The sequence below is a fragment of the Xiphophorus couchianus genome, chromosome 13 (genome assembly GCF_001444195.1).
Source record: "Xiphophorus couchianus chromosome 13, X_couchianus-1.0, whole genome shotgun sequence".
Taxonomy (NCBI): domain Eukaryota; kingdom Metazoa; phylum Chordata; class Actinopteri; order Cyprinodontiformes; family Poeciliidae; genus Xiphophorus; species Xiphophorus couchianus.
In genome coordinates, this window is record NC_040240.1 from 11,660,247 (window position 1) to 11,686,611 (window position 26,365).

Genomic DNA, 26,365 nt, shown 5'->3' on the forward strand with positions numbered 1-26,365 from the left:
AAACAGCATTTAGCACAGCCCAAGTGGTATGGACGGTGGAAAAATGAGAGCAAGATAAATCATTTCAAACATGTTCCACCTTAATTTAACCTATGTCAAGTACAACTCAGCTGGAACACCAAATTGATTTAATCCAGGCAGGAAATAGTAATAAAAAAGCATGATAGGGTTTGAGGGTCTCACCTGCACACAGACCTCTTCCCACCCAATAAACTCTAATATCTGTCAGATACTCTTGGTGAGCACTTTATAAATTTTAATCTTCTTCTAGTAAAGACATACTTTTGTGGATTGTGGGTATCCTTTGGGCCATTTCCATGCTGAAAGATAAGCATTTGTCAGATTTTCAACAGAAGCCGACAAAAACGGACAAGATTGACTGATATTTGTTTAAACGTCCATTTCCAGCTGAAGAAAAACAGTCCCCAAGCATGATGCCTCTTCCACCATGCTTCAGTCTGAGTATGACAATAACTGTCTCTCTAAACATATAATGTGTTGGAGTCCTTTTAACTCTGCAGAGGGTTTTTCTGTGAGATGTGATGAAGACAACTTTATTAAAAGAGAACTTGGGCCGTTATACTTATTTTTATAAATATAAACTTGTGATGTCAGTTATTTAAACTCTGTAAAAGAAAGGGACATAGTCACACTTTTTGTTTTGGGGTGTGTGGGTGGGCGTGGGCATGTGTGTGTGTGTGTGTGTGTGTGAGAGAGAGAGAGAGAGCTCACGGAGGGAACTGACTCACAGATTCAGTAATTAGACTTGATTCTGACTAAACCCAGAGCAAATCTGTAGGAGATAAAGATACAGAAGAAGACTTCTACGGGGATCGTGAAGACACAGTGATGATAAGGAGGAGGAGGAGGAGGAGTAGCAGTGGGCAGTTAGGAGGAGGAGAAGGAGGAGGAAGAGGGAATCCATGTGGGAAGGAGCAGCCCGTGGCTCCGCTACAGTGAGACACAAAGACCGGAGGAGAGGACGAGGAGCCTCATTTCTGTCCGGAGATGAAAAAGTCTTTAATCACACACTGAGCTGTGGGACTTCATTCGGTGCCAGCATGTATTTTGGTATGTAAACGCAGCATTAAGCTTTTACTCACAGGGGGTTTAAGGGGGATTGTTATTTTTTTTTATTTTTATTTTTTATTAAATCACAGCAGACTCACTTGTTGCATGCAATTTTAGATCTGCTGTCTGTTATCTGCCGAAATACTCAATCAGATGTGGTGCTCATCGTTTGCAAATGTCAGTTCAGTCTTTATGTTCCACTTTAAGTGCAACACACAGAAATGTACAACCCAACAGTAGAAATTCGTAGGAACAAATGTCATTCAGAAAACATAGAGCCACAATGTTCTTGTTTATATCCTCAGCAGGATTTTACAAGTTGGTTGTATCGTGACAAGAAGTGTGGAAATCTATAAACTAACATTTTGTTTGGTTGGCTCATTCTGAATTAACATAATGAGCGTGTGATCAGGATTCTGTCGTCTCCTGTCCATGTTTGTGCATTTCATAACATCATTTCTTCTCTGTAAAGTAAATACCCAAGTACACACAATGCTACATGCACACACATGCGCGCCGTCAGCCAAAGGCAATCAGAGTAATGGCAGAGCGGATGGGTGTGTTGGCTGATTTTGATGATGACGATGATTAAACTTGCACCCTGGTCCTGATTCAAGCTGTAATCAAGCTGGGAGAACATGTAAACTGGAGACTGGACAATCAGAAACACAAACAGGACGCTTATCACGCTGGACCCTCTGGACTGGTTCTGTGTGTGTGTGTGGGTGCACAGGCGTGCGTGCGCGCGCGCGTGTCTATTTACAAACTTTCTGAGATTTTTATCAAATACTTTGTTTGATCATTATCTACCTACTTGCCTGTGCCAGAGAGTTATTTTGATAAGACTTTAATAACTAAGCCTTTAAATTAAAAAAAAAAGAGAAGAAATGACTGAATCTACTCTAATGGAAGAAATGACAAACCTGTTCCTGAAATGTTCTGCAGGGATTGTCATCAGTCCAGTTTCACAAGTGTCCAAAATAGACAGTGTTGAATTAAAATGTAGTTTGCTGTGCACAAGCTATAAATCAGAGACATTTCTTGGATTAATCTTACCTTTGGTGAGCTCCTCCCTCTGCATCTCATGCCCAGATTTTTGTTGCTGCAAATAAAATAATGCTTTCACAATTCATACCCGTGTTTTTAACGAATCGGTAATCAGTGTGGAATAATCTGTGTTGGGTTTTACCCATTTGCATGTTGACATTTTCATGCGTGTTGCAATCTAGAGTGATTTTAATGCCAAGAAAAACAGATAATAACATATTTCTGTCTTTGTGTGTGTGTGTGTTTACAAATTGAATGATGGTTACATAAATCACACTAATACCTTGTCACACTGCTGTGCATCTGCTTTTAGTTTTAACTGTGTAGGATGACATGACACCAGAGGAAAAAGTGTTTCAGTATAGCCACACCCAAATTTAGCCTGACCTCTCAAGACTCATAGGATTAAAAATCTTTGGATAGTAACTTATCTACATCCTTGAGAAGACTCATGTAGAATTTCATTCCCAGAGGGTTGGCTGATGTGAAAATAAATGTACAAATAAGTACCACGAAATGTCAAAGCAAAAGTAACGTACCTAATTCTGATGGCCCAGAAAAGTGAGAACCTTTGATACCAGTAGACATGAACTATTCAGAACAGGAGGGATATGATGTTTCACAAAATCTTATCTTATTTCTTTGCATTTTTAGCTATGTATCAGGTTTTCAATATCACAGCATACAGGGCTAGGTATGTTTCAAAGCATCTCTATTCAGTGTGTAACAACCCAGTTAAAGTCGAACCAATGATTAAGACTTAATTTGATGCCAAATTAATGCTTAATTTGGCACCAAATAAAACCAGATGACCAGCAAATAAAACCAGATGAGGCTGGGAGTAAAACTAAACTTTAAACAAATAAAAACAAGACGATCCAGTTTTAGGTATGTTAGCTTTCGTTTGCCATCCTTTAAAACATGTTTGTTAAATTTGGTTTAGTTTAGGGGCACTGCCCAGACAACTGTACCTTTTGCTGATAATGCAGGAATCAACAAATTGCAGCTGTAGTATTTAGCTCTTTAGACCCTCCTTTGTGTATCCCAGTAATTCCTACCAGATACGGCAAAACTGAGCTGCGTTTTTAAATGTTATGGTGACAAAAAAGGACTGCTTTCATCTGCATATATTTTTCAAAACAGAATGGCAATGGACAATGTGAGCACTAATAATTTCATTGAACAAATCTTAGACACACTATGTAACATTGATTTACCCATTATTTTATCATTAAATGTGTAAATATTATTTTGTTTCATATTCAGTTGTTTACCTTTTAGTTTAGATTCCTTTTAAGGATTTTGTCCATACCCTGCTAAGCTGTACTTTAATCATGTTGCGACAACGACAGTCAAGATCTATTATCTCACATAATGTGACAAGAAGATATAGATTCCTTGTTATTAGACCTCTACACAGTAATGAAATTTTGGTCACTAAAAACAACTTTTACAAAAGTAATAAGACTTTAAACATAAACTGCCTTGAAGGATTGCGCAGGTAGAGCAAATACGGTTTGTGGATTGTGCATAAATGGATAAGAACGCTAAAACATAAAGCTTAAAGTTCAGCCTTTTCAAGTACATCTCCTCGTTTCTTTTCTCTTCCCACTTAGCTCTCGCCATTATCTTCATTTAAAACCGGTCACTTAATCCTTGCTGCTTCCCTTCTGTGTCTCAGGTAATGTGTGCCACAGTCCCCTGCCGTCGCTGGCTCGTCCCACGCTGGGCAGGACCCAGCCGTCCCCCGACCCCAAGGCCCTCCTCCCCTTCCATCTGCTGCCTGGATTCACCGACGTGAGTACCGTCAGTCTCTGTGGGGTGGTGGCACCGGACTGTCACTGCACCAAATATTTTCTCTTCCCCTCCATCGAACCGGTTTTGTTTTTCCATTTTGCTTCCACCGGCAGAGTGAGAGTCGAAGGTTTAGTTTGTCTGCGTGGAGGTAAATGTTTAATATAAGCGCACTGCCTACACCTTTCCAAATATATCACCTGTGATGCAGAGAGCGGTGACATTTCCACACGACCTGGGGGGCGTCAGAGCTGCTTCCTTGGTATTCCTCATGCAGAGCGTTTCTCCGAGCTGTCTGGCTCCGTGTTTGTGAAGGGTGAAGGTGGAGGAAACGAATGCAGACCCGGTCCAGGCTCAGAGCAGAGGACCATGTTTCATATTTTAACGTAATCCTGCCTGCTTAAAATATCCATGAAATCCAGTTTTTGTTTTTTTTTTGGGAAATAGAGTATTAAACATGAAAACGTTTGCATTAAACCAGATTCTACGTCTGTCGGATTCCCAGTATTTGACATACAGTCAGATGCTCAGATCCGACCCACAGGGAGATAAATGAAGGTTTTCACAGACACACTAATGTATGTATGTGTATTTTCCAAGCTGTCAGCATGCAGTGAGATATATTCATTTTGCACCTATTTAGGTGAACACTGTATATCTACTTTAACTACATTCTGGAAAAGCCAGTCTCCCTGGAAATAAGATATTTGTTTAGGTCTTAGCCCATTTCCGCTCTCTTACCTTCTCCTTTATCTCTTTTACTCTTGGAAGTCAATACATTTTGCACTTTGCCTCTTTATATCTCCTGTCTCATTCTCAATTCCTTCACTTTCAGACATGTCACCTCCCTCCTTCTTTCTCCTTTAGTTTAGATATTTTTTCCTTTCTTCTACTTTAGTATGATAAATTGGCGTGAAGATAAGTTTTTTCTAACTTTTAATATCAGACTGACCAGTGATGCTATGCTAATACAACATATACAAACATATTTCTTTCTTAAAAATACTCTTGTTGATTTTTTTTTTTTTTTTGCTGAACCCCATCTGACCTTTCATTTGATTTCACCCCCAGCTTCTTTGAGGTTGCAGATTTGGGTACAAACACATCAGTCACATCAGTCATTGCAGTCTTTCATTTTGGTTTCTAGCTGTAATTTTAACTGGAACTTGTTTTTTTTTTGTTTTTTTACAATTGTGTCACCGTAGGTATTTTCACTTCTACGACTGAAATCGAGAAATTTCTAAAATGTGTGAAAGAAAAAGCGTCAAACATGCTCCACCTTTCATTTGGTTCCGACTCATAAAAGAAAAGAAAAAGAAAACAGAGTTGACCTGCATATTTAAACACACGAGAGCCTCAACTGGAGAAATTGATTATTGATTTAACACAACCAGCAGAAATCATCAACTTTCTTGTACTAAAAGAGGAAACACAAAGAGTTAAACATGCTGTAAAAGAAAACCGAACATAAATTTTATAATCTCAAACAGCTGCAGTCACTTCTGACTGTTCGCTCCATGCTTTAGTGATCCATGACATGAACTGTGCTGTGTCTCTGTCTCTCACCTCTGGGTTATTGCTTCCCTTTAATCCAAGAATGCCATCGTTTCATAATCTGGAGCCAAAAAAGTGTTTCCAACTGGAAGCCTTGCAATAAGTCTCTTTAACACTGGTTTACTTCCCACAAAGTTTATCCCGATGTCCTGCTTAGAATGAATTTGTAGCAAAACTCTTTACTACATTTTTTCATGTGTGCACACGCGGGTGTGCGTGAGTTGGCACAAGCCTGACACCTATCCATTCAACATTAATAATGTCTTTTTTGCCAAGCAAAAAAATCCATCCTTCACATGTCAATCAAGGGAAACAGTGTAATGTTACTTTCTAAGTAAAGATATATAACCTATATGAATGTGTCTCATCTCCCTCCTGGATTAAAGACACTGAAGGCTAAAGCTGCAAAAGCAGAAGAACGAATGTCGTATTCCTTGAGTAAATTAATTTAAACTGAGTTGGCGTACAAGTGACCTCAGCCAGTGTGCATTTTTGCACATCTTAAACTTTTATTCTTCCTTCAGTGAAGATGTCATGGGCATCAGTGTGCCTGTATTGATGTGGAGGTTTTTCTTTGGTACACATTTGTGTTGAGTGCATTTGAGCTCTGATCCAGCTCTTACATCGGCTTGTGTTTCTATTTTTCTTTTAGCTGGAACAAAAAATTGATTCCAAGAAAACTAGAATGTAATACTCTCAAAAAAGAAGAAAGAAACAACTAGTTAATGTCGTTTTGATGTCAGGAGTTCATGCACAGCTGTCATGGTGATCCGCAATAAACTGTGGACTATTCGTCATCATAAATCTTGGATCTTGATTATGATCCAGCTAAACAAAAAAAAAAGAAAAAAACAGTCTGCTTTGTTTCATTCAAAGAAATGTTTCAGCTTCAACCGTATGGAGTGAAAATAGTGTCAAAAAGATTTGTGTGTGCGTAAAAAGATTTGTGTGTGCGTAACAGGATTTGTGCGTGTGTAAAAAGATTTGTGCGTGCGTAAAAAGATTTGTGCGTGCGTAACAGGATTTGTGCGTGTGTAACAGGATTTGTGCGTGTGTAACAGGATTTGTGCGTGTGTAACAGGATTTGTGCGTGCGTAACAGGATTTGTGCGTGTGTAAAAAGATTTGTGCGTGCGTAAAAAGATTTGTGCGTGCGTAACAGGATTTGTGCGTGTGTAAAAAGATTTGTGCGTGCGTAACAGGATTTGTGCGTGTGTAAAAAGATTTGTGCGTGCGTAAAAAGATTTGTGCGTGCGTAACAGGATTTGTGCGTGTGTAAAAAGATTTGTGCGTGCGTAACAGGATTTGTAAACCTTAAAAATAAAATACATGTTGAAAAAGTACACACAAATCACCTGGTACGCACACACAAAACTGCAGTTACACACAAATCCGGTTACGAGTGCACAACTATTTTTGAGACTCATTTCACGCCTCGGTGGAAGCTCCAAGATTTGTGTGTAGATGGTGCGTTTACATGCTAGTAAAAGCTGGGACATCTGAGTTTTCTTCGGAACTGTTTCTTTTTTCCATAGTTCAATACATATTTCTCTCTTTACTTGTCTCGTGGCTTAGACATATTTTTGTGAGAGAAAAATACATATGTCATTACACCCACGTCTACTTTTTAATACTATAAGATTGTTTATATATGAATCCGCATTTGGGACCTATTCAACTGTAATTACTTGGGTAAAAAATTCAACCACTAGGTGGCGGAAGTTTATTCCGCTCTGACTGGGAAAAGCCTTCATTCAAACTGAGAGAAGAAACAAGAGAATGGCGGGTCAGCCGAGTGATCATGTTCGTGGTTTACCGTCCGAAGTTAGTGGATGTTAAAATTTGCACGTTTTCCTGACCGTTGTAATGCGTATTTTTTAGATTATTTCAGATTACGTTTTAAGTAGTTCGACCCAAAGTTCTCGCCCTTCTATAGCAATAGCTCATGTCTACGTTAGCTAAGCTACTATTAGCCCTCGATTAGTATCGGTACTGTTTAAAACAGAATCTTCCTGGCCCATTACAGCCATGTCTACGTTTATCACCATGCTCAGCTAGTTTTATGATGCCGACAATAATGTAGGCTTAGGTGACGTCTTTTATTATAATTTATTATAATTATATTTTATTAATTATCTGGCAGATAATTAATAAAATATTCCATATTTAATTTGTATTTGTCCTTTTTCAACTATGCAATTTATAAAGTGAAAAATTGAACACTGACTGAAATGTGGAAAACACATACATTATTAGCACTTTTTGGGAACAATAGAAATATAATTTCACTAGATGGCTACAATTACAATTTAGTTAATGTGAAGCACAACTTAACATATTATCTGTCCAAAAATGTAAGTCATCACATGGAAGTAATGAGAAATGTGGTTTGCTCATAATGAAGTAACAGAAATATTAATATTTTAAAGATTCAGCCGAGTTACTACACTTATATTCAGCTGCTTACAAAGGCTTCAGTGTTGGATGAGGTTATATTTTCAAAATTTGAAATATTGATGATCTGCATGAATCTAATATAAAAAACGGTGCAGATGTATGTGTATGGCATAGAATACATTTGTACATTTGTTAAGAGATGTTCTACGTATTTATTTCTGGTACGAAAGCAATGACCATCATATTCCAGGAAGAAATGTAGAGAAGAGTAAATCTAAGTGATTACAGTAAGATATAAAATATACAGGTGATAGACGAAACATAAGTCTGTAGCAGAACTAAAAAAAAATTTAAATCAAAAACTACAATTAGTGAGGAGAACTGGGATGAATCCTTCAAATAATAAAAGACGTCACCTAAGCCTACATTATTGTCGGCATCATAAAACTAGCTGAGCATGGTGATAAACATAGACATGGCTGTAATGGGCCAGGAAGATTCTGTTTTAAACTGGACCGATGCTAATCGAGGGCTAATAGTAGCTTAGCTAACGTAGACATGAGCTATTGCTATAGAAGGGCGAGAACTTTGGGTCGAACTACTTGAAACGTAAAACGTAATCTGAAATAATCTAACAAATACGCATTACAACGGTCAGGAAAACGTGCAAATTTTAACATCCACTAACTTCGGACGGTAAACCACGAACACGATCACTCGGCTGACCCGCCATTCTCTTGTTTCTTCTCTCAGTTTGAATGAAGGCTTTTCCCAGTCAGAGCGGAATAAACTTCCGCCACCTAGTGGTTGAATTTTTTACCCAAGTAATTACAGTTGAATAGGTCCCAAATGCGGATTCATATATAAACAATCTTATAGTATTAAAAAGTAGACGTGGGTGTAATGACATATGTATTTTTCTCTCACAAAAATATGTCTAAGCCACGAGACAAGTAAAGAGAGAAATACGTATTGAACTATGGAAAAAAGAAACAGTTCCGAAGAAAACTCAGATGTCCCAGCTTTTACTAGCATGTAAACGCACCATCTACACACAAATCTTGGAGCTTCCACCGAGGCGTGAAATGAGTCTCAAAAATAGTTGTGCACTCGTAACCGGATTTGTGTGTAACTGCAGTTTTGTGTGTGCGTACCAGGTGATTTGTGTGTACTTTTTCAACATGTATTTTATTTTTAAGGTTTACAAATCCTGTTACGCACGCACAAATCTTTTTACGCACACACAAATCTTTTTACGCACGCACAAATCTTTTTACGCACGCACAAATCTTTTTACGCACACACAAATCTTTTTACGCACGCACAAATCCTGTTACGCACGCACAAATCTTTTCACGCACGCACAAATCCTGTTACGCACGCACAAATCTTTTTACGCACGCACAAATCTTTTTACGCACGCACAAATCTTTTTACGCACGCACAAATCTTTTTACGCACGCACAAATCCTGTTACGCACGCACAAATCTTTTTACGCACGCACAAATCTTTTTACGCACGCACAAATCCTGTTACGCACGCACAAATCTTTTTACGCACGCACAAATCCTGTTACGCACGCACAAATCATTTTACGCACACACAAATCTTTTTGACACTATTTTCACTCCATACAACCGGCTCCCTGGAGCTGAGCGCGTCTGACAAGCTGCCGCTGCTGAGTGTCAGAGAGTCTGCAGAAAGACTGAACTGATTGTAATTGATGCTGTGTGCTACGTGTGACCTCTTCATTCTGGGGATTTGTATTTGCAGGTGATGTGATTTCTGTGTGTGTTTTTGTGCGGGGGGGAAAGGAGGAAATGAGTAAAAAGGGCGAGCTAACTTTGCCACAGGTGCCTGTAGGCTATGAAGAGCATGAAAGGAGTTGAGGGTAGGAGAGCGAGACCACTGGGATGCAAGAAGGTGACTTTAATCAGATGGAAGCTAAGGGAGAGTTTAGAGGTGAGCAGATGGAGAGGTGGAGTGGGAAACGTGTGATCAGAGGTGAAAGAGAACTGCAGGAGCTCTGATGTTCAGTCTCTTCCAGAAACACAAACACCACACCCACAGTTGCTTGAAATGTTTTCAAAGTAACATCCTGGATTCTTGTTGTCATACTTTGTTTTTTTCAGGAGTAACACAAGAAATAATCTTCAAGTGGGAGAGAGAGAAAACAGTGGAGACAGATACGCATTCCAGTGCCGCTGCTGCTTATGAAAATCAAAAACAATCGGAAAGATTACACATACGCAGGCTCTGTTTTTCATGTCTGAAGAGGAATTTAGCTAAAATCCCTGCAGCTGTTCTCTGTTCCTGGAGCTAGCAGAACAACCTGACTGACCCGTACCAATGTCCAGTTTAAATAAATTCATGTTTTTTTTTTATTACAGTAGCATAGTTTCACATAGAAACGCTGTAAAAACTATGGGTGTATTTATTCAGCAGGGGAAAAGCCCCTCGAGAAACGACTGTTTAAAATAAAATCACTTGCTATAAAATGAATGCAACTTAATCAACTTTCTCTTTTTCTGTTAAGAAGTGACTTGACACGGAAACTGATTTCTCTTGGCACTTCTTCAAAATAAGACATACCATTTAAGGCAGATGTGTGTTTATCAGTCCTGGGAAATGAAATTGCCCCCACAGATTGCTTCTGTCATTGTAAGATGGTCATGTTTAAAAATGTCACTATGAAACAAGATAACATAAGAGCCAGAAAATGTGAGTAAATATGGAAAAACAATTGGTCTAAGCCACATGTCTCAAACTCCAGTCCTCCAGGGCCGCTGTCCTGCAGTTTTTAGATGTGCCACAGGTACAAAACACTGGAATGAAATGGCTTAATGACCTCCTTCTTGTGTAGATCAGTTCTCCAGAGCCTTAATGACCTAATTATTCTGTTCAGGTGTGGTGCAGCAGTTGCAGGACAGTGGCCCTTGAGGACTGGAGTTTAACACCTCTGTTCTAAGCTAACCAATATCAGTGTTTGTGATTTGTAGATAACGACTCATCGAGCTTTACTGTATTCATCATCCTGAGAAATTACCACTTCACCAATAACATTTCTCATGCATTTTCAGTTTTTTTTTGGACTGGGGTTTTTTATGATCATATATTTTAGTGATACTTTTGATTTTATCGATGTCATTAAGCTGGCCTTAACGGTGAAACCGAACCGTTTATACAGTTAATTCATGATTTGACAGGGAGAGAAATTATGTTTTCTTAAAGGGACAGGTTGGTTTGGACAGCTTTTCTCCCTTAAAAATGAAATAGTCATTTGAAAACTGTTTACTTGAGTTATCTTTGTCTGGTGTGCAGAGTTATGCAATGACATTTAACTTTGACAAAAACGAAAGAAATCTGCTAAGGGCCAAATAGTATTTCACAACAATCCAGCAAGAACCTTGCTACTTGCCTGAACCAGCTCAAATCTCAAGTCAGAGCTATAAATAAAATGTTTAACAGCTCCGGCAGTAAAATACAAGGCAAGAAAATCTTTTTTTTAAATTTGGTACAAAAAGTACAGATGTGAGTACAAAAACATAATTGCAATAAAATATTAATTAATTTAAAGTTTCATACACATATTTGCCATCTCAATCAGTTTGGAACCTGTTGTATAATAATGCTCAAGTTTTTTTTTCTGCCTAAAGGTTCATTTTACATCATTCAGGCCTGTTGTCGGGTTTTAGAAAAAGATTACTAATTTCCAGTAGTGCCTTGAGATGTTTAGATATTGACAAAAAGCGTAAACACCAACATTTGAGAGAAAAATTCAAGAGATTTACTTGTGGAGTAAAAGAGCGATGATGAAAGAGGTGGAATTTCATCATTAAGTTATTGATTTTCCGATGTTTGTAAAGCAACACAAACATTTCTACACAAATGTTCCTACTTTCTTCAAATTATAATTTCTTACACTGAAACAGACCTGAACCAGGAACTCCTGCAGGTTTAAAAGGTTGCAGTAAAAAAAAGCTTGTTTTTTTTTAATGGCTTACAGAAGCTGTGATCAGCACGGCTTCGTGGTGGTCCAAATGGACTCCAACCAAGTCATGAAGGAAAACAGTCTCTGGGCATCTTTAGACAATTTTAAATCAAGACCCAGATCTCTGAATATTATGTGGCCGTACTTTCTTTTGAAGCTTTGCAAAGTATCTAGAATGAATTTGGCACATTGTGGCTGAACTATTTAGACTTGTTTTGCCATCTTGAGCTACCATACTCCACTTCTTTAGATCTATTTGATGCAATCTGGGCTGATTAGAGATATTTTCTTGTGAAACACACTAAACGGAGGGCCATTTTACTCTGCTATGCCATACAATTTTTTATTTATTTTTTAATTGCAATTTGTAATGAATTCCTGACACTAGTGCATCAGGATGTGGACAACGTCTAGCATACAGTGGTTTTCCTTCAATCTCTGTAGGACATTGTCCCTTGAGAGGAAATTTTGCTACTGGAAAAAATGAGATTCTGTAAACTTGCTTTTCCTCCTATAGGAGAAACGCTACTAATAGCAAAAAGGCTGGTTTTTATTAGTTTGTAATGGCATCCAGAGTGATGTTTCCATCAACAACAGCAAAGGGGTGTTCAAATTTCCATCCTTACATGCAGTCCAATAGGCAGAGGGCTCTTAAAATGAAGTAGGATTGTGCAAGTATCTCACACTGAAGTTGAACTTTGTGATCTTGTACCTAAGAGCAAAGAGAGTAATACAGCCTAGAGACTAAAATCTTTTGTCTTTCTTGTGAAACGCCCAAGAACATCAGTGAACAGTAACTTTCAGGTCTTCCTGGACTCGATAGGATTTAGGTCTGAACTTTGACTAGGTCATTCTATCACAGAAACATGCTTTGATCTAAACTATTTCATTGTAGCTCTGCCTGAACGGTTGGTGTCGTTCTCCAGCTGGACCTTCTATTCCAGACTCTCTTGCCTCCTCAGGTTTTCTGCTGTAGCTCTATTCACTATGTTGTCAACTTCACTGTTAAAGAAAATATTCTCATAGCAAGATTATGCAAGGTGGGGATGGTCAGGGTGATTTTCAGTGTTGACTTTCTGCCACACGTGGTGTTTTGCAGGCAAAATCTGAGCCTCCTGTTACCATGAGCCTATTGACTGAATAACCTATACTCAGTGTGTTAGCTTGGAGCAGACAACATATAAAGAAATAATACTTAATAAGCTGCAACAACAATTAAATTTAAAGATAAAATGCATACATTTCGTCTCATAGATCAATGATTTTTTTGTGTATTTTGCTCAGTTGTTACGTCTTTGTTATGTGAAAATACTGCGATGATTTAGTTTTGTTTCAAAGATCTGAATTAATCTGTAGAGAATAAAGCAGCCAATAAATATTTGCTCATAATATAATTGTACTGCTACAGTTCATGTCTGAGTTTACTGTCATGTTTCAGTTACTTTAGAAATCCAAGCCATGTGCTCAGGTATGTGAGTCGCTAAAACTCATTGCCCCCTGCCGTTTTATATTAAGACCAAAACCGAGCTTCTTCCCCACACCGTAAAGGTTATAGAAGGAGGGTTCAGTCTGGATGGCTTAGCTAAAGGCCGTTTCCTTAAATGAAGAGCCCACACACTTCAGTTTATTAAGGCTTTATGCAAAGAAAGGAGCGAGACCTGAAAACGTGGCTCATGTTCTTCCGAACCAGACAACCCTGGTGACTAAAAGATGCTCCGTTTTAGCTTGTTCAGTTTGTTTTAGGTCCAGATGCAGGTGTTCTAGGGTGACAGTCATAGTCTCTGACTGCTATTTATTTTGTGTATTTGGTGAATTAACACATTCTACCCACATTTATTGGCACCAAAGGTAAAGAAATGCAAATGAATCTTTTATTGCAGTAGCATAGTTTTTTAGGGGGGAGGGACTTAATTTAATAAATGAATGATTTTTACTAAATTGTTTGTTGTTACACTTTATGCCACCTCTGTCGCTAGTGTTTTTGCATCCCTTTCTTGCTGGTATGAGAGTACTTAATCGACTCTATTTTACGTCTCCTTGCGTTTCAATTACCACAGCATCCATTAAGGTATATTGATAGGGAGCATAACATGGTTTCCATATATTTGTTGGTTGTTGTAGTCCAGGGCTGCATAGTGTCAAGTAGCTCTTGGGTTCAAATTTCAACTGGTTCCGATCTGCAAGCAGTGTACCTCCAGTCCAACAAAATTAGGGTTTAGATTGTTAATTCTCTAAACTGACTATGCACAGATTGCCAGGACAATGGATGAAAGTTCACTGAAACCCATCAGAGTTTGTTTTACTCTTCTGATTCAACCAGAAATCTTATCTAGTCTTATCTTACCAAACCAGCATTTTGGTGATGTCAAGATGCCACCAGTTCTCTATAAGTGAACCTCTAGAATATCTTTACTTTCTCTACCGTCATGTTCAGGATAAACTAAGGTCCACATCCAGCTTTCTTTATCACAGTTCCTGTTTAGTTCAGATTTTTAAATTCTTGCTCTGATTGTAAATATCAGTACGTTATAGTTAGTCAATTTTCTTGAAGCCATTTCTTGACTTATGAAGATTAACACAAATCATGTCTCTGCCTTACTTGATTGTAAATATAAAATGTTCTAGCTTACTTTTATGGAAATTCACAGTAGTGTTAATAAATGAGGGACTGGTGACTTTGTTAAAAAAAAATTAGTATGTTTCTTTTCTTAGTGAATAAATCAATTCAAAGGCTGTTTTGGATAAACCTTTCATGTAAGATTGTGCTCTTGGAATGCATTTATTTTAAGAGTTGTAACATCTTTATCAGGGAAAGCTATTCTTATGGGCATTTGGATCAAATCAGATACATTTGCTGCCAAAGGACTGAAAGCTAAACATCACAGAAAGCATATTAAAAAGATTTATGTGAACATGCTGATGCACATTTCTTTCAGCACACTAAAAAGGTGAGAAACTGAGAACAGACTGACCTGCTGTAAATCCAATATTCTCGGTTTATTGACTGCCGAGTTTTAAGCTTAAAGGTGTTGGACATTGAATAAATGTAATGTGCAAAGTGCAATTTTGCATATGATGTGCGATGTTATAGATGCTAATGTGCTAATTATGGATTTTTTTATTTCACATTTCCTAAAAGGATCATATAACAGCAAATAAAAAGTGTTTATATCATCCTTCCTGCAACAAGAGTCGGATTTTAAGCATTTATTATCTGTTGCAGCAGATGGATCATCTCCACAAAGCTCTGATTAGCCCATGCTTCGGGTTAACTTCACCCCTGAAGAGGAAGCCCGGCTCCTGCGGCGTTTGCCGAGTGAGATTCAACTCTGAGGTGGGTGGTGTCTCAAGGGAAACATTCACTTTAAGCTGTTACTCCTGTGCCGTCTTTTGCTTTTTCACACACACCCTTTTTATGACAGTTGAACGGCTGAAGAGACCTGCCCTTGATTCAAGGCTGTTTGACTGGATCCGAGGACGTTTAGCTGCCTTATGCAATGTCTGATTGACTGAGGAAAACATTTAATGTCTCCCTTTCAAAAGAAAGCTTTTGTGAAATCAACCGGACATTTTAGGGGGATTTAGAGGTCACGAGTTGCAGAATTTTAGGAATTAAGGTGTAAAACTTAGAAAGCTGTTACAATATGACACCTTTTACCCATAATTTACAACTAGAGTTGATAATAGCAAAGGTTACTCCATATTTGTTGAACATACTCAGGAAACCTTTAAAGCTGCAGTATGTAACTTATAAATTTTTTTTTCTTTTTTTACATTTGTTAGACCTGTCATTATATCATCACAGTATATTATAGTTTGAGACAGATAATCTGTGAAAAAAACAAGCTCCTCTGCCTACTCTCTAACTACAAAATATATGGCTCAAAGTAAGAAATATAATGCTTGTCAGAAACGACCAGTCAGAACCAGGAGGAAAGTCTTAGCGCTGTCGATCATGCTCATGTAGTCAATGCTCACATTCTCCCCCTTGCTCGCTGCTACGCCACAACTTCTCTGAGCCTGCCACGAATGCTCAGCGCATACATGAGTATGACTGACAACGCTTCCTCATGGTTCTTATTGGTTGTTTTTGAGTGGAAGTGGTGAATTTCTGCAGATGGTAATAGTAGCATTGAGAGAAGGCAGAGGAGTTTGAGTTTTTTTCACAGATTGTATGCCTTATACTGGCATGACAAAGCGACAGCTTTGACAAATAAAAAACATCTTTTTAAAAAAATAAAAGTTACATACTGCAGCTTTAATTAAAATTCAATGAATTTTACTGTGACGTTTAGAGCACTAAGTGAAGAAGTAGACTCTGTGAAGACCAATGAACCGAAACAGTTATGAAGAAGTTTAAAACAATGTCAAGGTTATAAAACAATATCCTAAACTTTGAATATCTCACGGAGCTCTGCCCAATCCATCATCTGACATCACAAAGAGTAAAAATGGCACAAGTGCAAAACTACCAAGAGCTGGACATCAATCTAAGCCGACTAGCAGAACAAGGAGGACATAATTAAAGAAGCAGCAAAGAGGCCTGGGGTAACCCTAGCTGCAGAGGTCCACATCTCATGAAGGAGAATCTGTTTGCTGTTCGGTGACTGGCTCTGAACTGCACAAAGCTTTCTTTTAGTGAAGAGTAAAAATAAGGAATCCATAAGAAGTCCCGTTCGCAGTTTGTCACAATGTAGATGACATAGCAAACAAATGAAAGAAGGTGATCTGGTTAGATGAAACCAAAAGCTAAACCTACCAAAGAGTGTGTGTGAAAGAAATCTAACACTGCCCATCACCCTAAACACCCCCCCACCATTAAACATAGAGAAGGCAGCATCATGCTGTGATAATGCTTTTCTGCAGTGATGCTGGTCAGAATTGACGGGGAAATGAATGGTTGTAAATTCAGGAGATTCCTGGAAGAAAACTTTTTAGAGGCTGCAAAAGATTGGGGTGGAGGTTCACCCTCCAGCAAGATAGCAACTCCCAACACACAGACAGATTTACAGTGGAATGGTATAAAACAAACCGTATTTATTTCCTGAAATATCTTAGTGAAGTCTAAATCAAATTGAGAATCTGTGACTTGAAAATTTATGTTCACAGAAAGTCTCTCTCCACATGGACTGTGCTTGAGCCATAGTGTAATGGAAAATATTACATAAAAAACTTTCAGGCTTTTATGTGCAACACCAGTAGAAACACTCCCGGAAAGATTTGCAGCTGTAAATTTAGCAAAACCTGGTTCTATTGTACCAGAGGGGTGAAAATAAAAAAACGCCGCAGTTTTCCGTTAAAAAAAACAAAACATGGAATCCCTGTTTTATTGTCCTTCCTACATTCTAACATTGAAGTGTGTAGCTGTAAGTTGATAAAAAAAATGTCAAGGGGCATTAATACTTTTGCAAGTCCCTGTACTTGTAACCTAGTTTCTGCATGTTATGTGACTAGAGGAGCGAAGGATTCCTCATATAAAGTGTTGCGATGTGAAAGGATCTGTGCTGGTTCTGCTTACTTTTATGTTTTTATGTTTTCTCTCACAACATACAGGCTCAGGCGTCCTCTCACTACAGCGGCACGAGGCACGCGAAAAGACTCAAAGCTCTGGACGCCCCAGATTCAAAGATCAAGACCTTCGAACCGGTCACCAAGGAAACCACATCACAAATCCTCTCGTCATCCTGCTCACAGCCCTCTGGCTCTGACACAACATCAGAAGGTGTGTCTGAAGGCAGGCACGCTCCTCTGTGCTTTTGTGTATGTGCGTATGGACTTCACTTATATCGCAGAGTTAGATATATGAACGTACAGCTTGAACCTTCTCTTCTCAGTCACGACTTTAACTCTTTGATGTGAGAATCCTCCTGCTGCATTGGGTTGCACAGCGAGCATATTAAAGGTTGAGCATTATCCTCTCCTCCGTCTTCGTGTCTACATTTTCTGACCTCATTCAGTGGCCTCCTGAGATCAAAAGCACATTGAAAAATGCTTTGAATGCGATCTGTGGGCAGCTGTACAGTGCGCCTGTAGCGTATGTGCATCTGGAGGCATGTCGGCATTACTGTGGAGGTGTGTCGAAAGCATTAATCGCTTTCCAGCATATGTGTGTGTTGTTTTGGTTTTCTTGCCCATGCTAATGCCTTTGTGTAGGTGTTGAGAAACAAAAGCAATAGGTTTCACCAGGCTTAAGAACGAGAAAGATCCTGCATCCATTCCTAACCCCACAAAAGTAGTTTTTGATGTTTGAGAATGAATGAAAGAACCTTTTCAGGCTGGAGTTTGCTTTAGGTTGAGAGCTTGAATATCTAGACAAAGGGAGATCAGTGAGAGCAAATAAAAACCCACTCAGCTAGGCTGGGCTAATCATAGTTAATAGCATTGAGTGATTCTGTTAAATCAGCCTGTGCTCCTCGAGGACCAGGTTAGGTTCTCACAGAAGATAACAGAGCCAACTAATCTGTATGTAGAACTGTCAATTAAAGAGCTTGCAGACAGATCCAAAGGGAAATAATTGAGTGTTGCGCGACAAGAGAAGTTGATAAGACTCATAATCTCCTTTTGCCTGGTGAGTTTTTAGCTTTCGTCTGGAAAGAAAAAGTAATTTGATTGACGTCTCAGGGAACTGTCAGAGACCATTAATTTTAAAGACAACGAGGATGAGTTTATGGATACATGAACAGCAAGTCAATTAAAGCATCAGCCAAATCCTTAAATCTGAACTTAGAAATTGACTATTATACTCAGGTTAAAGATGTAACATATTATGATATACCATATAACTTTCCAATCAACCACTCTTCCATATTTATCAATCAGTTACATTTCTAGAGACGAGAACTTTAATTTATTTGACTTATTCAAAGACAACGAGACAATGACCAAGAGCTATTAACTAAATGAAGCTACAAATTTACTATTGATCGTAGATGATCTGTTCATCCATTCTGACTTATCATGTTGCCGATCTCCAAAAGCAACTGGGTAAATGGCATATCTGGGTAGGTCACCAGTCCAACACAGAGCAAACAACCATATATGCTCACGCCTAATGACAGCTTAGAGAGACCAATTAACCTAAATGTTGTTTATGGACCAAGGAAGGAAGCCGGAGAACTGGAGAGAATCTACATATGTACAGGGAGAACATGCAAACTCCATGCAGAAAGATCCCGGCCAGCGCAGAATCAGTGCTGCCAGATTTGTGCAGCCTCTACTATTAATCACAGCTGTTTTGCATGTTTTTGCTTGCACATATATACTTATTTAGGGAGTTTTCAGCCAAACACAAACAAGATGAGCTGAATTTCAACATTAAAGCTGTGCACAGGCTGAGTCTATGCATCTTTTATAGATCAAAACTTCACACATCCTTCTTCTCCTTCTGGATCATATTCTTATTCTTTATGACCAGCTGATCACTTTTTAAAAACTCCATCACTGTCCAGATCTTTTTATTTTTTTACCATGATCAAGGTGTCACTTTAATAAGGAGTGAAGGGTTAGGGTGGTGCTGGAAAAGGACACTAAGCAGTTTGAGGAGACTAAGCACAAACCTATTTCCACACAAAAATCAGTGTTTAATCAAAAATTAATAACACACTAAAAGAGATATAAAACTTGAAACAGTTTCTTCACCCAAACAAAGTCATTTCTAGTATTAATGTCTTATTTTAACATGATATACTTGCTATAAATACCCCATAGTCTCTCAAATCTAAAACCATTTATCATAATTTACTCACAAAAGAGATATCACCCAAAATCTTATCAGATAAATTTTGATTTTCATGCAAGTTCACACTGTTTTAATAAACTTACATGAAACATGATGTGGGATTTCAGTTTGTTCTTCGTTCAGATCCAAAGTGTTAAATCTTGACATTAGTGTGAAGTTTTTTTTGTAAAGTATTTTTTCTGCTGTATGGGTGTTTGATGGCCAGTGTGTGTCTCAGCGTCATCTCACACTTCTTTATGCGTCATCTATTTCCTTTAAAGCCATCTCTTTTGAGTAACCATGTCTCTTCTCTTGAATTTCTCTGATTTTAGACCCCTCGGCCCCAAACTCTGCTTCAGACACAACATCGTTAAGTAGCGGTCTCGCTGAAACAACAAAAGAACCCACCAACCACTCCCTGCCAGCCAGTCCGAGTACAGCTGAGAAAGATGGCGAAGCCGAGACTCCAGATCAAGAGACAGAGGAAGAAAAAGCGAAACGACTTCTCTACTGCTCCCTCTGCAAGGTGGCTGTGAACTCTGCCTCTCAGCTCCAGGCTCACAACAGCGGTAAGAAACAGTGAGTGTGTCGTCAAGCACTTCCTTTGTGCGTCGTGTTTGAGTCTTTGCTAACATTACGTCATGTGTGCTCAGGTACTAAGCACAAAACGATGCTTGAGGCCCGAAGCGGCGATGGAGCCATTAAGTCTTTTCCCAGGATAGGGGTCAAATCTAAGATGGCCGCTCCGTCTGAGCCGTCAACTGGACTCCAAAACAAAACTTTTCATTGTGAGATCTGTGACGTGCATGTCAACTCTGAGACTCAGCTCAAACAGGTGAGCTGTGCTGCATGAAGACTTAATGTGGAGGCAAATTTTACACATTCCAGCTTTAATCGCTTTTAAATGAGTAACCTCTGGGCTGCCTGGTGCAATGAAACTGCAACACAAGCAGACAGGTGTGAAGGTGTTGTGGGATTTTGGTGCTTGAATATTATGCAAAACATGTCCAACAATAACATGACGTGTTTCATCATATTATTGTTTGACAATAATATGGCAGACATATTGATATGTTTGACATATTAATATGTCAAAACATATATCTAGATGACTTAATAATTTTTTTAATTATTAAGTGCTTGCCACTTATTTGCAAAGTTATATAAAAAAAAAACGTTAAAGGAATAAAACATCAAAGGGTTTAAACAAAACCAGGAAGGGAGATTTCTTTGCAGATGAAAAGGCACTGGACTGAAAAACTCAGTTTATCCAGGGGAACTCATTGGCTTTTGCCTTGGGGAAAAATAAAGCTTCTTATTTACGTTTTATTTTGAAGTTTTTGTCCACAGTGCCTTGCATATGAAATTTTTGGGGATTTTTATTTTAAACAAGTTAAGTCACTTCTGTGACTTTAAAAAGTGATTAAGACAATGTGATTATGTTGCATGAAAGGTACTTTTTCCCCCCTTTTTTGACTCATCACAATAGAAAGAATTAGTATGCTTTCATGATATGTGGAACACAGGTTCTGGTGTGTTTTTTTTGTTTTTTTTACTGACCATACTGTAGAGTACAACCATCAAATGAAGTACCAGACGTCAGAGATCACGGTTTATCAGACTTCTTTTGCATAGACTCTAAAGCTTTAAAAAGGTCAGCTGTCTCCCGCATTTGCTATTCACACAGTTCAACAACTTCATCTCATTTCCCATCATGAATTGCAGTTATGTATGAGGATATGTGGGACTCTGCATATTTTATTTCAAATCACAGTGGGTACATCTCACACCTGTCGATGCAGGTGAGTTAAAATCGCTGATCTCCCAAGATAATGAGCACAAAGCTGCTGAGCCTTTTCTGTTTCAGTGAGCATTTGTGTCTGATGCTGTCCTCTCTGTTCGTGATGTGACTACATAGTGTTGGTCTCCATACCTAACTGATGCAAAGTTAACTTTGGCCAGGTGCTCATGAATATTTAACGGCTCGCTGCTGATTTTATACCACGCAAGTAGCAGCCATCTGTTTGTTCTGGTCAGTCAAATCAAAAGGACCTTCAAATCTGCCCATTTTTATATATATACAGTACAGATCTTGAAGCTCATCAAGAAAATGCAGAGTGTGTGCAAAGCAGTAATCACAGCAAAAAGTTGCTACTTTGAAGAAACTAGAATATAAGGGGTATTTTCAGTTGTTTTACACTTTTTTGTTTAGTGCATATTTCCACATGTGTTATTCATAGTTTTGATGCCTTCAGTGTGAATTTACAATGTCAATAGTCATGAAAATAAAGGAAACTCATTGAATTAAAAGGTGTGTCCAAACTTTTGGTCTGTACTGTATATATGATAAAAACGTGTCTGTCTGGATGCAATTTGCTGTACGTTTTATCTTTCCGTCTTCTGCTCCAGCACATCAGCAGCAGAAGACACAAGGACAGAGCAGCAGGTAAACCAGCCAAACCAAAGTTCAGCCCCTACGCTCCCACTCAGCGACTCCAAAGTCTCCAGGCAGTGAGTACTGTTCTGTCTCAGTGCTGTTGTTCTTCTCTCTCATCGTTGGGTTTGCGTACAAGAGTATATTCTCAGGGGCCTTTTCTAGGAAGAAAACTCCCTGCACCCAGTGAACTAAAATGTCAGCTATAAAAACAGTTTCACAGAGGTGAGACAGTTTTTCGCCTCCGTATGGCTTTGATGTTTGAAATTATTCAGGATGAATAAATGCAGCATGTTCAACAATTATTGATAAATGTGTAACGGGCCTTAAAATAAATCATTCAATCTTGATTGCAGAAGCCCAATTTCACACCAACAAATTGAGAAAATCCAATCTTTAATTTGAGTACATCTATTCAGTCACCATTTCCACCACAATCTAATCTATCCTAGCTGTAAGCCGATCTAATTACAGCACTAGCTGATTTTTTTTTCTGTTTTAATTGAGCAGATTGTTTACAAACTCTTTAAATATGACTCTATTACTTCATATTGTCCCAGGATATTAATATGAGGTGAAATTGAGGTCACTCTTTATAACATGACAAACAGTAAAGCAAAGCAGTCTAGTGAGGCACGAGTACATTTATCTCGGAAAGCAGCGTAGAATAAAAACATATACCTTGCCATCAGCCACACACACAGAAGGATGGCAGAGGGCTTGCTGTTTGAAAACAACAGAAACGATTGGGAAGTATTGAATGGAGGCCATTTAAAGTTTCCTATATGCCAGCCAGAGGCTTACTATGAAAAAGTCTTTTCTGTTTTACCATCAAAAACAAGAACATGTGAAGCTTGCAAAACACTCCTGCGACTTCAGCTGGAACCATGTGGTTGGTTCAGATGAAACTAAGGTTGAAGTTTTTGACAACGAACTCTCTGGGTGTCTTGTTTTGTGCCGGTGGAGGACGCAAACGCAAACAGGAGAGAGGCAGAATCGTTTTAAAGTGAATTTAAAAGAGAAGAAAGGAACGTAAATGTACAAATGACACACAGCAGGAAACAAACAAGGACCAACAGGCGAGGCATAGTTGTGACAAGAGACTAGAATCAAAGAAACCAAACAAGAAAACCAAACACGGAGGAGGGGGGATAGTGGAGTGATCAACAGGTGAGTCTCATTAACTAAATTAGCAACAGCTATGGGACCAGAGGTGGGACAATGAATAGAGGGGTATTGAAGGAAAATGGCTAAAATGGCCACAGTAAAATTTCTCTCACTAAACCTTTTCAGTGTGAAGTAGTGATACTGCGATTAAAAAGGAAACTTTTAAAGGCACGGTGCCAAGGAGAGCCCGGGGTGCTGTTCATGACTCTGCTGATACCAATCTGAAAGTATTTATAGGAGAAGAAAAGAACCTGATGGTAGGTTTTTTTTGTGTGCTTCTTCCTCAGATAAGACTTACTCTGCGAAAAAACCAAGACTTGACCAAACCTCTCGCCTCCTGTGTCCTACATCGTCAATTATCCGTTGCCGCTGCTGCTCTACCACCGCTGGCACCCTTCTCCTTCCAAACCGCAACAAACTCAAGTCACGCCCTGTTTCATGGTCAACCTCTCCCCCAGGCTCTGCTTCATCCAGCCACTGGACCCATCTGTTCGCCTCACACATCAGTTCTGTTTTCCCCCTTCTGACCACATCGGTATCTCAGCCAGCTTTGAGACACCGAACGAAGTCCCTCGATCCTAACCAGATCTGCCAGAAGACAGCACTCCCTGTTCTCAGCAAACCAACGGTGTGTCTAGAACCACAGAGGAATGGTTGCAGACACAAGAAAAAACAAAAAACATGTCATGACTCGAGGAGATTAAAAAAAAAGTGAAACAGTAAAAAATGAGGTAATTTTAGAGATGCTGTGGTGTTTGAATTTGTGCAGGTGCTAATGAAGCTGTCGCAGGTTTGCAGTATGTGGAACAGGATGCATTATGGCATACTTGTTGAATGACAAACATTTTAACAGCTGGGTATTTTGCAGCTATACAAATACAGTATAGCTGTATACTGTATTTGTATAGCCCAAACGTTTGCAGGCGCCCTGTAAACGTTTGGGCGCCTGAGTCACAATTAATGTCATTAATGTAAAGACATTTTTATTTTTTGTTTGACTTTTTTTAACCACTTTTCCATTTAAACTAACAAAACAAAAATACTGAAGTATTCGCTCTCTGCATGGTGACAACTTGCACTTTGGTGAGCATTACAACTATTAAACACTGGCAAAAAGCTATGTTTTTGTATGTTCTTCATTATTTCAGTTTTAACCATTTTGAAGCAAGAAAATGACTCCCAGAAACGCCTTGCTACAACTGACATTCACATGCAGTTATTCAAATTTCTTGTTCAAGTTAAGGAGTAGCTGCTATTACAGGCTTGTAGATAGTGGTTTTTAAGAAAAATCTTCTAAATTTGCATTCACTGGCTATTCTTTAATCTTATAGCCAAGAAATTTGTAACATTACTTAACAGAAGTAATGTTACATTAACATTACTTTAATGTTAAAGTAACATTAAAGAACTTTAACATTAAAGTTTCTCAGCTCAATTAGACTCCATTTAGTTGTTAGGGTTACAAAAATCAAAAATATCCTTTAAAATACAGTGCTATCCTATGATTGCTGCAACAAATGTATTTAGACAAGGAACACTCTTTGTTTCATAGCTTCAAGCAAATCTGTTTATAGATGGTATAGTTACAGGTAGAACTAATGCATTACATGAAAACCCTCATCAAAGATGAAAAAAATCGCTTAAGTCTGAGGAAACAAATCTTTGCTGGACAAAAAAATGCACAATACTTTAACAGTTTATCAGTTAAAGCTGTTTAATTTCTTAAAAGAATAAAATTACAAAACACCCCTTGATGAATATCTGTTTTTGAAATCTATATATTGATATATTCATTCAACAAACTTATTGTCTTCGTTCTTTCTTTCAGTTTTCGGAAGTTGGCATCCATGGTGAGGAGTTTATTGCCATTAGGAAGCCAAAACGTTTCCATGGCGCTCCTTCTCTTCTTCCCAAATATGACTCGCCAACATTGATGAAAAATTTATTAAAAGTTGCAGTTGCAGACTTAACTCTTCTTCCGCTTGCATGGGAGGAAATGTTAACTGTGGTTGCCCAAATCTTTGCATGCCACTGTAAGCATAATACCACTCAGAGTACTGTTTCTTTTTTGTTTGTTGTTTTTTTAAACAGGTGCTGTGGATTACATTTAGGAGTGATTGCAGATGGTTTCTATTTTGCCTTACTTTAGGCAAAAAGCATTTTCATTGATTAAAGTGACTTTAGAACAAATCAAATGCTCCAATATGCCCCATTCACTGAAAATTACAAAAACAAAATTGTATCAGCATAAGTAGTCACACATCTTCTTGCCATAGGGATATTGGTCTCATTTAAAAAAGCTGCAATGAAACATTGCTTCATTGTTTGTTTGTTTTTTATCTGACTATGTGTACGCCTAAAACATTGCCAGAAACTCTTGACAGACCAAGACCCCGTCAGATATTGCCTCCTTCAAAACACATAGTCTGTTGCTTTCTGACTCACAATTAAATACAGTTTATCCTCCTTTGTTTTTACCAGCATTCAAGAAATCTCCTGTTTTTTGGTCTGTGTTCAGGTATTTTTTCCCAAAAACAAAATAAAGTACCTATTCAAGTTCGAGTTTAAAAGCTTCCTTACATGCGTGTCCCTAAAGCTACATTCTCTGCAGTAAATCACTGCTGGAATGTTCTGCCTGATCTTAATGGTTGTCTCTGATGAAGCTTACATCACTGTAGCTCTGAGCAATGTTTTAGTGAGTTTCAAGAAAAAGACATTTTTAAAGCAGTTGGATGAAATTGATGAGTTAGTACAAGCTCCAGGGCTTTAGCGAGGAGGATGTGGACCTCCTCGCTATAATTTTCTTTTTTTAACAGAGTGGCAGAAACGGGCTTCCATAATTATCTACATGAAAATACAATAAATTAATACACACCACCTTATGTGGGCCTGTGAGGTTTTTTTTTTGGGAAGTGTATAAAATACAGCATTTGCAAAGTATTCACTCTAAAATAATAACAAAGAAAAGAAAAAAGTTCACTGGGTTCTCCGCTGCCCGTGTAAGCCTGTGCTAAAGCACAGGACAGATGAGCATTGACATGAAATGTGAAAGCTGAAAATGTACCTACTCTAAATAATGGCGTACTATACCTTTTCAGAGGTCAGAAGCTGGGTCACTGCCTTTCACTCAACTTTCCATGACCCCTCACTCTTTCTTCTTGTTTTTGTCATTCAGCAGCTAACTGAAGCCAAA

The 26,365-nt window shown here is 38.5% G+C and overlaps 2 protein-coding genes across 3 annotated transcripts in view; both read left to right on the forward strand.

Annotated features, from left to right (window-relative positions):
- Window positions 1–26,365, forward strand: part of aunip (aurora kinase A and ninein interacting protein) — a 954,922-nt gene that overhangs the window by 265,984 nt on the left and 662,573 nt on the right. The window lies entirely within an intron of this gene.
- Window positions 781–25,418, forward strand: LOC114156241 (zinc finger protein 385D-like). Of its 2 annotated transcripts, none has more exons than XM_028036564.1 (8): window positions 781–1,071; window positions 3,800–3,915; window positions 15,078–15,188; window positions 17,408–17,576; window positions 19,904–20,140; window positions 20,225–20,406; window positions 21,981–22,082; window positions 23,460–25,418. In XM_028036564.1, the coding sequence occupies exons 1-8, from the start codon at window positions 924–926 to the stop codon at window positions 23,697–23,699; spliced, it is 1,305 nt and encodes a 434-aa protein (XP_027892365.1). In that variant the 5' UTR covers window positions 781–923; the 3' UTR covers window positions 23,700–25,418. The 2 variants fall into 2 exon arrangements, with proteins under 2 accessions (XP_027892365.1, XP_027892366.1); XM_028036565.1 differs by having other exon boundaries at window positions 15,081–15,188.

Bases quoted from the DNA above. Each gene is read 5' to 3' on its own strand.
- LOC114156241 (XM_028036564.1), top strand. From the start codon at position 924: ATGTGGGAAGGAGCAGCCCGTGGCTCCGCTACAGTGAGACACAAAGAC. The intron at 1,072-3,799 runs GTATGTAAACGC...TCTGTGTCTCAG, and splicing joins CGGTGCCAGCATGTATTTTG to GTAATGTGTGCCACAGTCCC. The intron at 3,916-15,077 runs GTGAGTACCGTC...TATCTGTTGCAG, and splicing joins TGCTGCCTGGATTCACCGAC to CAGATGGATCATCTCCACAA.